The sequence below is a fragment of the Physeter macrocephalus genome, chromosome 7 (genome assembly GCF_002837175.3).
Source record: "Physeter macrocephalus isolate SW-GA chromosome 7, ASM283717v5, whole genome shotgun sequence".
NCBI lineage: Eukaryota > Metazoa > Chordata > Mammalia > Artiodactyla > Physeteridae > Physeter > Physeter macrocephalus.
The window spans coordinates 108,520,184-108,534,297 of NC_041220.1; the positions used below are offsets into that span (position 1 = coordinate 108,520,184).

General features: G+C 50.4%; 1 protein-coding gene across 2 annotated transcripts in view; it reads right to left on the reverse strand.

Annotated features, from left to right (window-relative positions):
• Window positions 1–14,114, reverse strand: part of JAKMIP1 (janus kinase and microtubule interacting protein 1) — a 71,381-nt gene that overhangs the window by 36,245 nt on the left and 21,022 nt on the right. For both annotated transcript variants that reach the window (XM_007114828.2, XM_024119397.1), the window contains 3 exons: window positions 13,514–13,660; window positions 12,422–12,562; window positions 10,748–10,807 (listed from right to left, as the gene is read on the reverse strand). In XM_007114828.2, coding sequence (XP_007114890.1) covers window positions 10,748–10,807; window positions 12,422–12,562; window positions 13,514–13,660 — 348 coding nt within the window. The remainder of the gene's footprint in view (window positions 1–10,747; window positions 10,808–12,421; window positions 12,563–13,513; window positions 13,661–14,114) is intronic.

Genomic DNA, 14,114 nt, shown 5'->3' on the forward strand with positions numbered 1-14,114 from the left:
CTGTCCCCTGGGGCTGCAGATGTCAACTCACAATCACCAGATCAACATCCCTTGTCCCAGAAACACTGGAGCTTTTTTTCCCCAAAATAGCCCCAGAGAAGGATTTTTATTTGTTTTTACAATCAAGGAATGCTCTTGACCATGAAGAAAGAACTGTAAGGAAATCCAGAGCCAAGCCCAGGCTCCTACCCGTTCATCTGAACCGGCTCCTCCCAGATCCCCCCCCACCCCCGCCCCCCCGCGACAACACAGAGAGGGAGGGGTCAGGGAGCCCCCCACATGCGCAGGGCGCCTCCCACTCTGTTGGAGCTAATGCTTGTGTACGATCTCATGTGCCCAGATGGAAGAAAAATGTGGCTGGTACCACAATCAATAACATGATTAGGAAATAATTCAGAATCAGGAAGGGAGAAGAAGGGGGGCTCTTTTGTCGTCTTGTACGGTCCGTGTCTCTCATGAGGCTTTGCTGGAGGCGCCTGACCACCGCTGTCACCCACAATGGCTTTGCGTTTGGCATTCGTGTTTCTGCAAACTGCTTTCACCCTGCGCTCCTTTTTGTTTATTTAATACAGGAGGGGCAGGTACTGCCCCGTGAACTCCCAAATAACCTCCTCAACAGCTGCATGGGTGGCTAGTGGACACCCCCAAACCAACTGTTCCCACAGTCTAACGTGCTTGTCACCAGCAGCTCCATACTTTTAGTTCCTCAGGCCAAAAACCTAGGTTCCCCCCCCGCCCGCCCCACCCCCCCATGTTCCACGCCTCTGGGAGAAATCCTGTTGGCTCCATCTTCAGCCCAGAATCCAATCCTCCAGGAACCAGCACCTCCCTCCTGGCTCAAGCCACCATCATCTCTCACTGAAATTAAAAAAACTGCCTCCTACTGTCCTTCCGGCTCCTGCCCTTGTCCCATAACCTGGTGGTCAGATGAACTATTTTGAAACAAGAGTCAGGTCGTGTTGGTCCTTTGCTCAACGCCCACTGGCTCTGCACCATACCTCAGTAAAAGTCAATCCACGCTGCAGTCCACAGGCCCTGAAGGACCTGCCTCCTACTCTGCTCTGGCCTCATCCCCTTCACCACGGGGCTCCAGCCACACTGCCAAGCACACCCCTGCACCTTCCACATGCCTGCTACAGGGCCTTGGCACTGCCTAGATGCTCTTCACCAGAACGCACAAGGCTCTCTCCCTCCCTTCCCTCAAGTCTTTGCACAAATGTAACATTAAAAAAGACATCCCTGACCACCACATCAAAGTCCTGACTAACCTATCTCCACCTCAACCTCTGTTCTCTTTCCTTTATTTTTCTCCATGGTGCTCATCACTACCTAACATAAGACATATTTTGCTTATGTGCCTATTAGCTGTCTTTCTCCTCTAGAATATAAGCCCTGTGAGGACAGGGATTTTGCTCCATGAGAGCAAGGATTTGGGCTCTTCTGTTCCCAACTGTAGCCCAGGACCTGACACACTCAAGAAATATCGGTTGTTCAATGAGTATCTGCAATGAACTCAATGCCAAACAAACTTGTTTACCCACAAATAGTGTCGGGTTTGCACGTGACCTCCCTTCCCTCATTCATACAGCCAGCATCAGCTGGGCCTCCACCTGACTGTGCACCCCAGGTGAGTCCACCAGGTAGGAATGTGAGGCCCTGTTAGGCTCCTTTCTGAGTGGAGGTTGGAGACAATCCTACACTCAAATGCCCCCTGCCCCTGGGTTGAGAAACCCCACCTGAGTTCAAGTGTCAACGATGTTCCAGATGTTCCATCTCCAGGGAGCCGTGGCTATGACATCTGATGGCGGATGCATTTACAGCGCTCAGCTGCTCTGAGCACACGCAGCTCACCCGAGCCTCAGGCTCCTTACTTTTCTGGGCAGCCACTCAGCTGACCTCATTTCTTGTAAACACTGCTAATTGCTAGGCCTCTGGGGACAGGCCTGTTGTGCTGAGTGGCAGTGAGCCGTGATGTGGGGAGGGCCCCAGGAAACATCAAGCCTCACAGTCTCCGCATGACCAGGACGCAGTGCTGAGTGGTGGTCACTCACTGCAGGCGTCATGGGCCATTCTGGGAGGTGATGACCCAGTGTTCCATTACCTAGGACAACCCGCTTTTTGAAAACTTGAGGGACTCCAAGTACTCAATTACTGAGCCCTAATACAGTGTATTAACTACAGACGCCGCAGCCGCGCATTTAAAGCAGACCTGCCCAGACCCAAGTGGGGCCCCCTGAAGTATCATGTGGCCCCAGAGACCAAGAACCCTAGGAAGCATGCTGCAGTGAGGGAAGGAGGAAGCAGCTCTGAGGGTGGGGATCAAACACAAAAGGACATTCAAAGTATACCCCTATAATCAGAAAAGAGACGAATCCACAAATACACAGCACATACAATTTCCAGGGCAGCAGTGAGCTGACTATGGCCTGCCCCCCACCTTGTATAACTTATAGGTAAGGTTAGTTTGTTTCCTCTGCGGGTTAGTTTTTTTAAGTGACTGTATTATATGGGAAGCCAGAATGTACTGTGTATATTTATGACTTTATTAATAAAAACAAGATAGAAAAAGACATTTTAATGTTTCAAGTGAAAATCTGGTGGCTGTCTTCTTGGAGACGAAGCAACCTTGCCTTCCACTGCATTTTCATATACACAAAATAACACACCAGCCTCCAAGGAATGAGAGGAAAATCACCTGCAAATACTGTTTCCTCAAATGCTCGGCTCATAATGGGCTTTTAAAAAAAGTCAAGCATGAAAGAAACCGTCGATTTTTTGGAGCCTCCATCGTTCAAAAATTCTCTGGGAATTTCTTAAGAAAAGACACTTCAGGAACATAACATTTCCATCTTTGCCCATTCCAAGTGCATTTTCTATACAAAAGGGGCCCACTCCTCCAGACTTCTATTTTCTTTACCACCAAAGTCTTGCCTTGCTGACACCTTTTTACTAACTAATCCAAATGCTTGAAATGCAGTTTGGGTAAAAAAATGACAGAAAAATAAACATTTCTTCTCCATTTACATGCTGAATAGATGCTCATTCTTAGCAGATCACACGGGATGGAGAGGAAAAGGGGAGGCACCCCCCAAATAAACAACCCCTCAACAGACTCCAGCCTCTCTCAGCCTCCTCTCTCTTCATCTGTGTCATTCCCAACAATCGTGGTCACAGGAAGGAGCTCCCCAATCATAGCCATTTACTTTCACATGGCCACAACCAATCCCCCAAAGCTGGCCACTTACCTTCGTGCTTATAGGTCATCTCCTGGCAGCCAGAAAAGTACAGGCACACCAGGGCACAGAGACAGAGGAAAAAGGAGAAGTATAGCACAAAGAGGATATACTCCATGGTGGGGAGGGGCTGCAGGACCCGCTAGCTGTGTGTGTCGAGGCAGCCGAAAGCCATATCATTGCCATCCATTTCCAGGCCTCTCTCAAGTCCTAGGAGGAAGCACCGACTCTTCCCCAGAGCATTCTCCTTCCCTCGACCACACAAGCCCACTGTCTTCCTTCTCTGCTGCAGAGTTCTGAGAATGAAGATACTCTGGAAGATGCACCTTTATTAAAAGGGACGCCAGCTCTGGGGCAGATCCGTGGGCTGAGAGGAGCCGGTTTCCAGGGGCGGGGCCTGGGCGTGTCAGTCACAGAGGACGGCCTCCAGGCTGGCTTGTTCTCTGGGGGCTTTCCTCCCAGACCCCAGGTTCCCTGAGCCGCCCTGCTGTCGGGGCCATTCCATGGGCCCGGGTCCCTGGATGATCGCAAGGGCCCCCGGGGACAGCGCTAGCAACCATGAAGCCGAGAGAGGCTTCTTCACGACCAGAGCCCAAAACGGGGAGGCTTGGGAAATTTCTCTGTTGGTCCCCGTCCACCCTGTACATGCCCCGGACTAGTTAAACTCACGGGTTCTCAGCAATTCTTCTGTAAGTATTTGTTTTTATCATTTATACGAACCGAAACAAACCATCATCCAACAGAAAAACTGCACCTAGAGAGGTCTTCAGTTTCCCACACGTGTGGCACCTACGAGGGCCTTGTGTTTCTTGCAGAAGCTTCTCTAGGCATACGATCAAAAGAAAAAGACCCTCCTAATGGAGGGTTAATAAAGGGCATATTTTACCATTAAAAAGTAAAACTTCTGTAATTTGAAAGGTAGTAAAGCAACATTAAAAGGTAGTAAAGCAACATTAATTCACAAAAGGAAAAATATACATAGCCAAGTTCATATATATTTTAACTTCAATAATGTTTGATACTCTGCTCCTTCCAAAGTAGCCATGATATGAGCTATGTAACCATGTCACACTATGCAACTTAGTGCTAAGTCTTTAAGTCATCTTTCCAAATGAGCTGCCACCCAGACAGAGTTGGGACTGGCTCAGGCATGGGCCTGTGACCAGGCTGAGCTAAGGAGCACCAGCTCTGGGACTTTTGCTGGAACCACTAAGGAGAGACACCCTCTGACCACACAGGTTGCTAGACAGGTATAATGCCAGCCTGAAGCTGATAAAGCTGTTTGGGCCACCACATGGGAGCGCCTGCTTGAGAAAAAGGCCAGCACAGAGGAAAGTACACTTGAAAGATGGAGATAGACAGGTACCTGGCAATATCGTGTGAGCATCTGGATCCAGCTGTGCCTGAAACCAGCCTAAACTTCTCAGTTAGATAAATTTTTTTCTTTGTTTAAATGACTTTGAGTTTTTGACGCTAGCAACAGAAAAAATCTTGGCTAATGGGGAAGAGGGAGATAATCCTAGAAATCAAGTCATCTGCAAACTGTTGAGTTCTGCGATAAGCCTAAAGACTGATTTCTCTCTGAGCTGCTCTACACCTGAACCCTCAAGAAAAATGAAAGACGACCTTTGCCTTGCAAGCGGATTCCTGGCTCTGTGGACACCATGACACATGTCCAGTGGGGCTGCCTCCTGGACCTACTTAGACCCACCTTTGCTGGAAGCTCCTCAAGAGTGGAGGCACCCCTCTGCACCCACCACCTGACGCTGTGCTGTGCCCAAGGCAAATGCTTCATGGATGATGAAGCAATGGCGAGAGAGATGGGGGGATGGGAAGGGCTGAGAGCTGCACCACCTTGGCCTTCACCACCTAGCCCACTGAGGACACGAGCCACCACAGGCCTTGGGCAGGAGGCAAGCGGGACCAGGTCCCGGAAGAAATGGGGAACCAGTGGAGGGTTTCTTAGAAGAAGGTGGCAGGGTCAGACCTGTGCCGTAAAAAGATCGTTCTGACAGCTCTCGGGGGAGGAAGATGCTGGAAGCAGGGGAGCAGCCAGGGAGCTGTGGCAATAACCCCAGGACAGCCGATGAGGGCCCAGAGGAAGATGGTGGAGACAGATGAGGAAGCAGAGGCCTAGAGGGGAGGGTCTGGAATCAGGGAGCTTTGCCTCAAGCCCCTCAGCACTGGGTCTGGGATCCCCTCCTAACACCAGGCAGGAGGCCAGGAGCTGCAGGCCCGCCTTTCAGCTGGCTCCTCTCCGAAGACTGAGGCTTCCCCCATACTCACTCCCAGTGTTGGGGTTTCCTGCCCTGCCAGAATACATTGCCTAGAACCACCATCACTTCCTGTCTATTCCAAAGTCTTCGGGTATGGCCTGGATGTCCCCATGGGCGTTGCTATGTGGGATGAGGTGCCCTGGGCAGGCTCTGCAGCCAGGTCAGGCCCCCAGCTCTGCTTTCTCTCCTCCTTCCATTGCCCAGCAACCTGCAATGCTGCCCCAGGCTGGGACAGTGCAGACTGTGTGTGCGGCTAGCTACTCAGCTGCCCTGCATCTTCAAAATCGTCCCCATGTTTTATCTCCAGGACCCAAATCTTTTCCCGAGTCTTTACCAAACAGCCCCCAAAACCCAGCAGGCGGCACCTGGAGCAGCTCCTGGGGGCCTCAAGTACTACTGATATAGAGCTCAGCCACCTGCCTGACCAGGTTATGGAGGAGGGAACAAGCGACAGGGGTGCTGCCCAGCCTGGAAGGGACAAGCCTTTGTCCCGTCCAGGGAATGAAACACCCAGCGAAAGCCGTCGGCTGCACGTTGCCACGCGGGGAGCCTCACAGACCGGCAGGACTGAAAGGAAGAATAGCTCACTTAGTCAATGTGATCGAGCCCCACTGTGTGGGCCGGGTGCTGTGCTGGGAGCTGCTCAAAACTGGACAAACGAGGCAGGATCCAGCCCTCTCCACACTCCAAGGCTGATGACAGAGCCATGGGGAAGGGTTGTACAGGAACAAAGTCAAGTGGAAACAACCAGAAAGGGGAAAAAAGATCCCTTTGGCTACTTAAAAATGGGAGATGTATTCACATGATGGAAAGTGCCTGGCATCCAGCCAGGCTAAGGTATGGCACCCTGGTTTCTGTGCCAGAGCAGCTGCTGGCACCCTGGTCCTTCCCTCCACAAGGCCGCAGGCTTGGCCTTGGAGGCACGAGGTCAAGTTTGGATAGGCCCTAGGTGTCCTGTCAGAATGGATGCAGGAGCCACTGACCAGGAGTGACCTATCAGAAGCTCCCCAGGTGTGAACTGTGTCCTGGTGACAATAGACCCCTGGCCCATTTGGGAGAGGGGACCACAGAACAGATGCTTGAACCCAAGGAAGGGCCTATTCTCAGGTGGTGCTTTGATGTTTCCCAACCTCCCCTCAAAGGATGGCTGCTGTCTACAGGGCATCGAGATGTCACCTCACTGCTACCTGAGACTGTCTCTCTCTAAAAGATGGTGACGTGAATTAGAGTGGGGGGAGGGGAGGGGCAGGGCCTGGGAACCTGCATCTAAAAGGCCCTCCAAAAGAAAGCTACTGATTTAAGATGAAGGGAGAAAGAGAAATTATAATTTATTGATCCCTGACGACACAACAGGCATGGAGCCAGAAGCTTCATTTAATCTCATGGGTGTGATGTTCATTGTAAGAACCAGGAAACCGAGGTTCCCAGAGTTCAAGGCCACAGAGCGAGGAGCCGGTGTGACCCCCACGCTGTTCCAGGCTATGGTTTCTGAGCCTCATCCAAGATCCCAGCCCCACTTTCAAGGTGCGTGAGCAAACGGTACTAATTTTAGCCATTCTTCATGCGCCCAGCTCTCTCCTAAGACACAGCTCTCCACTGCCAGGCCGCACGGACTGACCCCCTACCACCTGCCACTCCATGGCGGGGCTCTGATTCCAGTTAGGCCCTGATCAGACCGTCCGCAGAGCAAGTCCCCCTCCCTGGCCAGGGCCCGAGGAACCGCTCAGGGTCCTTCTCCTGCAACCTCCACCTGGGGCTGAACTAGCAGGGTCCAAAGGCAGGGACAGCCAACACCAGTCTTGTCCCCAGAAGCCCCATGAGACAGGTCAGCAGCCGTCGGGGACAAGATGGCCCCCTGGAAGATGAGGGCCGACATCACTGCTCTGCCCTCAGCACTTCTGCAGCAACTGGGCTGTGGGTGTGGAATTAGAGGAGCCCCTTCGGGGGAACTGCAGAGACCAGGGAGGCTTGCAACAGCCAGAGAGCAGGGATGGCTGTCCGACTTCCAGAAAATTCTAGAAACTTCAATGCGTTCACCGTGACCCTGTGTCATGCAAGGACCCGGACAAAGTGGTAAAGTGCGTGGATGCATAAGGGACAGAGTGCGAGGGAGGCATTTAAGGAGAGAAAAGAAAGTACTGAATCCCTGCGGCCTGTGGAGAGGAGGAAGGGAAGTTGCCCAGCTTGAGAGGCAGCGCTGCGGAATTAAAAACCTAACCGGGTCCCCAGTGGACCCAGATATACATCCCATCCAGCCCCGGACAAGCTGGGATTGAGTAGAAGCATAAGGGAAACAGCTGTACACTGCACCTTGAGAAAAAGAAAGATGCTGGTGGGTCATAGTAAGTGGGAAAGTCCCTGAATTAGGTCAGGAAATTTCCCACAGAAGTTCCCAAACTCCACCTTCCAGTGGCATAAAACTATTGCAATTACAGTGACCAAACATCCCCATCCTGAGAAGATCCAGTGTCAGGCAAATGTATTTTTCCAGTAAAAGCGATTTGTTTATTGAGTCAACAACTATTTAGGGCCACCCACTCTGTGCCAGGCAGCGACCAGGACATGGTGAGCAGGACACAGATGCTGCCCTCCTTGCCTGCTGTACATGCAAGCCTAGCAAATCCCAAGCCCATTCTAGGCGTTTGTAAAGCTCCTTCCCATAGACACATTCAGAAACAGGAAAAGGGGAAACATAATCTTCTCTTATTCCAGGCATTCTGATAGGGTTTGAAAAATATAGTTACGGCTCCAAAGTGGGTTTCCTGAAAACCTTTCTGGGGTATATGAGGCCACAGCACATCCAGTTCATGCAACAAACTGAACACCTTTAGATTGTTGCTTTTTAAACATACGTCCTGTGGTGAAAATGGCATTGCTGTACATTACCGGCAACTGTGCAAAATGACGCAACCCTTCTATAAAGCAGGGGTTGGGGGGCTGGGGGCGAATGTTCTTGACTGAAGCCTTCACACCCTCTGACCCACATTTCGACTTCTGGGAATCTACCCACGGGAACGATGCAGACTATGGACACAGTTTTCTGGACAAAAAGAGTTCGCTGTGGCGACATTTACAGAAGCAGGAAGTCCAGGAAGACGGAAAGGGTGGTCACCCAATGAGATGTCTGACACTCAGGGAATCCAGCAGAACTGGCCCGTGGAGAGTGGTCTGCTAAGCACAGACACATTTATTGCAGCATTATTCACAACCGTGAGGAGCTGGAAGCAAACATGCCCGGCAGACACAGGACAGTAAACAAATCTATAGCCCATCCACTCAATGGTTATGTAGCCATGAATATTCATATTTATGATGACAGCATCATAACATGGATAAATGCTTTATAGTATAGTAGTACGTAAAAACCCAGGGTGCAAAAGTGTATTCTACAATTACAGTTACATTATTTAAAAAAATGGAAGCAGAATGAGGATGGGGGGGCGGAGATTGCGTCAAAATGCCAACATTGATTGCACTGGAGAGGTACTGCTGTGATGGACCACTTGTCTCCCAGATAGTCTACAATGTGGTTATACTACTTCTACAATAAAATATATATATTTTAAAATAACCAAGTTCTGCTGAACCACTTCCCTTTTCTGACTTTCTAATGTCAGTGCATAGAGATTTGCACCTCGTTCAACTTCACTTGGTGGCACGAGCTTGGGCCTTGGAGCCCGAGACTTGAGTCTGAAGGTCAGCCTTGTCAATTACTTTATCTCTTTGACTCATTTCTAAATTTTGTATCTGTATACCTCCTGTAACTTTAAAGTGGAAAAAAATAACTCCAATCTCACAGGGTTGCTATGAAGATTAAATGAGATGGTATAAATAACCACTTATCCATGTGTCCAAATTCGGTCCACAGATATATTTTATTTGGCCCACAGAATGTACTATAAACAATTTGCACCAATATTTACAACCCTTAGATTTTACATAAAGGTGTTACGGGTTGAACTGAGTCCCCCCAAAAAGATATGTTAAAGTCCTAACCCCCCAGTGCTTCAGAATGTGACTTCACTTGGAAATAAGGTCATTGCAATAATATGAGGGCACGCTGTAGTGGCGTGGACCCCTATATGACTGGTGTCCTTATAAGAAGATAGCCACGTGATACAGAGACATACAGGGAAGATGGCACGTGATAACAAAAGTAGAGATTGTGGTTATGCAGCTTTAAGACAAGGAAAGCCAAAGATTGCCAGTAAATCACCAGAAGCTAAGACGAGGCCAGGAAGGATTCCCCTACAGGTTTCAGAGGGAGCATGGCACTACTAACACCTTGATTTTAGACTTTTAGACTCCAAAACCTTGAGATAACACATTTCTGTTGTTCTAAGCTACCCAGTTTGCGGTACTTTGTTACAAAAGCCCTAGGAAACTAATGCATAAGGAGTCCCACTTCTCCTGAATGACTGGAATATCTGATACCACCTGGCTCACTTTCTTATAGCAGCTGATATTCTGGGCCCAGTTTTCCACAGTCCCCACCACTCCCTACTGTCACCCTGATACCAAAGCCATACATCTGTGATCATTCAGTAAGACATCTGCACTGCTGTTTTCTTTATAGGAGAGAAATATTTCTCTACAACCATATCTCTACCAAAAGATAAACCATGAGGGGCATCTGGTTCAATAAAAAGGAGAACAGGCCCACGTCTTCATGGAAGTGAAAAATGTTTATGGGTATTAATGCAAACTAAGTCCTTTTTAAATACCAATTTGCTCTTTTACTTTCCAGCTTGGTCCCTGGGGGCATCTGAGCTTTCCAAACCCAGCTCTGCTCTCCTCACTGGACGTTTGGACACCATCTCTATAAAATGGGCAAAACCACATTTTCCAAAAAGAACGCATTCTGTATCATTCCAAAAAGGCCCAAAGCTCCTGATTTTTCAAAACAGGATATAGATGTTATAAACCAAGAGTAAGTATCTTTTAAATCCTTCAAAAGGTCTAAGTATTTATGTTTTTAATTTTGGGTGAGCATCCCCTGAGGCCTAAATACAGAATTCATCTGTAAATTTTCCATGAATAAATTACAGTAAGCAGCCCCACGTTGCTCTGAGAGGTAGCTATAACAGGTTTTTCACCATCGAATATGCAGAGATGTGAGTGTGCCTGCCTTCAGGGCTCCTCTATGGATTGCTCGCTTCTCCCCCTATGCCTGGACCATCCGCCCTGCAGACCCTGGCATGGAGCCAAAGCAGGGCAGCTGCGCCATCGCACGCTCACCTTGGGTGGCTTCAGGCCCTTCCCACGATGTCTTCTGGAGCGCAAGAGCCGTTCTCTCTCCTAGAAGGAAACACAATTGTTGAGATTTTCAGCCAGTCTCACGTCACATCCACCCACCCAGCTGACTTCAGAGGGCATAACTTACAATGCTGCTGTGCCTGCCTGTCTGCACCAGGCCTGGGTCAGTCCAGGTTCTGAGCACCCAAGGCATGGCTGCTTCTCAGAACGGACAGCTACAGAGCCATGCCGTTAACTGGACTTGGACCATCCCAGAAAAAAAATGCCAAGATTTGCCAGTCCTGTAAAACTCCAGCCTGTCTGTCTCTGGGGCTGTAAGCTATAAAACTTTAGGCAGTGTTGACCAGACATCAGCTGTCAGTGATCCCAGCAGAAAATAAAAAAGCTTGCAGCTTTGATCTCAGACAGAGCCGGGGCCAAATCCCCATGGGGCAGCCTCCTGGTCAGGTGACACACCTCATTTCTCTGATTCTCAGGTTCTTCCTTTGCTATATGGGCTGGAACCTGCCCTTCAGAGACCGTGGGTACCTGTGGTTCTTGTCAGTAGAAATGGCACCCATCGAGTAGCAGCATTCTGCCCCAGATAAAACCAGTAATTTCTCTCCTTCCTAATCAAATGTTCCTATTCTCTTTGGCTGCCAGGAAACCCAGAGACAAATCTGGTGCTTGGCTACAGCCCCTATGGTCCACCCATGTGTCCCTCCTGATCTTAACTGATGCTGCTATCTTCATGTTCTCTAGTCTTATCTGTTAATCTTCCTCTTTCAACTCTATCATTGTTTTGTTGAGTGTGTTTTTTTCATCTTATGTGGCATAAAGACTTTTGTGTAATGAAGCAAAGATGAATGGAAGGATAAATGATTAGATGAAGGTTGGAATGAAGTTGGGATGGAGGGAAGAAGGGATGGGTGAGTGGAAGGAAGGAAGGAAGGCGTAGAGATAGAGAGATAGGAAAGCAAAATGAATTGGACAATTACAGTCAAAGCCTTCTCTAGAATTTTGATCACTGGCTTTTCTACTTTTTGAAGATCCACTAATGGAAGCATCACATACCCCCTTTGGGCAAGCAGAACACACTTTACTTCTAAGACGCAACTAAAGCTCACTATAGATGCTCCCTTCCTGGTTCCTAAGCTCCTTCCACAAAGAGATGCAGAATTCTCTGGATGTAACACTCCACCTACTTAAGACATACTCACAACCCCCTTAATGATCCCCCCCACACACACATACACAGTCTTAACAAGTCCTTCAAATTCTGCTCTGATTATAAGCTTCCAGTTTTCAAGTTCACAGTCTGCAACAGCTAGGCTAAAAGAAAATAGATTTCTTGGGGACAGATCACGCCCACTCTGTAAAGGCCAGAAGGCTCTTTTTAAAAGACTGATGCTGCTTCTCAATGGCAGCAAACTAGGGACAAGATTTGAGAAAAAGAGTAGCCATGAAAACCGCTCCCAGATACCGGTGACGTCGTATGGAAGAAGTGGAGGCTGCTTTCTGGAAGAACAAAGCAGGGAGGTGCCCACCACCAGGAGAAGCTCTGTGAGAGCCCACCCCGCCAGCAGCATGGCCCTGCGGCCCCGACGCCATTCCCCAGGCCTCCTGGGTCTCCTGGCGCCCCACGGGGGGCTGTCGCTGAGGCTCGTGCAGACATACCAGCGAGAGATCGTCGATGACATGCTGCTGCTCCAGCACCTGCAGCCGCAGGAACTCGATTTCCTGCTCGTCCCTGGTCAAACTGAGGTCATTCAAGGACGTGTGCCTCTTCAGGGACGTCTGTGCCGACAGCTTCTCTTTCTGCAGCCAAGGGAAGAGAGGGCACTGCAGGGCCACTCACCTACAACACTTGATAGGAACGCACCGTGCGCATCAGGGCACCGGGTGTGGACTTGGGGATGTGGGATGGAAGGACGGAGGGAGGGATGAGAGCCCCCTGGTCGTCAAGCTGGAGGAGTGGACAGCTGCAGACCGGAGCCACGCCCGAGGTGTGGCTGACTGTGCCCGACACTGACAGGAAGGGCTGGGTGGGCACTGGGGCGGGGAGAGGTGGATGTCTGCACCAAGCCTGGAAAGCTTGGTCGCTGGGGAAAGGGAGCACGGAACACATGGTAACGACACACACTCACACCTGGACCTGCCAGGGCTATGGGAGAAGGGTGTTCTGTCTCCCGGAGCCTCAGTCTTCTCAGCTGTAAAATGGGCATGACTGACACCAGTTTGGACGATGAACCTCAGAGTATTCCTTAAACCATCAACTGCAAGACACCACCCTGACCACAAAGACCAATCATTCTTGTTGGAGCAAATAAAAGGCCCAAATTCAAAGCACTTAGGGCAAAATTGTAATCGTTCACATACTGAGCTTCCTCAGTGCACCAGGTTTTCTGTGAGAACGTTTTATGCCATCACTCCATCCTCTCCTTAAAGCCACAGCGCTGATATTTTCCTTCCCATTTCACAGATGAGGAAGCGGAGAGAATGAGGGCTGGGCCTAAGGACCCTGGGTGGAGACGGCAGAGCGGAGGCGCAGACCCACTGTCTGACTGCCCCGGGCTCTCCGTCAGGCACAGACGCCCACGGTGCTGCGAACTGTGGAGAACAGAGGCAGGAGGGACAGGTGCAGACTGAGACTGCTCGGCAGGCTTGCTGGGGGAGGCGGGTAGGAGGTGGCCCCAGAGAATGTGTACGGTGAGGGCCAGGAGCTGGAGGAGCCCGGGCAGAGACAAGGGCTCCGAGACGATGACTTACCATCTCCACGTTTTCCCGCGTGAGGTTCTTGATCTTCTCCTCCATCCTCTGGATGCTCTGCAGCAAGTCCTCATTCTTCTTGTTCATTCGCTTGTTCTTCTCCACCAGGGGCTTCAGCTGGACCTCGGTCTCACGGGAGCGTTTCAGCTGTGGTCAGACAGACAGGGCAGCAGCTGCAAGACCCAACCTCACAGGCCAGTGGAGATCCCCCCTGGCCTGGAGCTGCCACTGCTTGGGACCACATTTCCTGGGTGGTGCCAACACCACGAAGAGCCCACAGACACCTGGCTTCCAAATGCAGGCTCCCACCTGAGCCTCAGAGGGCCTCGGGCAGGGCAAGAGGAGGGGGTGCAGCCCAACACAGAGGCCCAGAGATCTCCCTCAGGTCATCCCCACCGGCAAGTGGCCTGAGCCTCTTCCACATGTCCTTTACCTCCGGGCATAACCCCCAGAGGTCATGGGTCACATGCATAAAGGTCAATCCAGCTACCTAGCTCCTCCTGGCCACCATTCCTCCCCAGGTAGAGACCTAGCCAAAAGCTCAACACTTTTCAGACAACAGACGATCCCTTGGCCCTGCTCCATGCCAGCCTCAACGCTC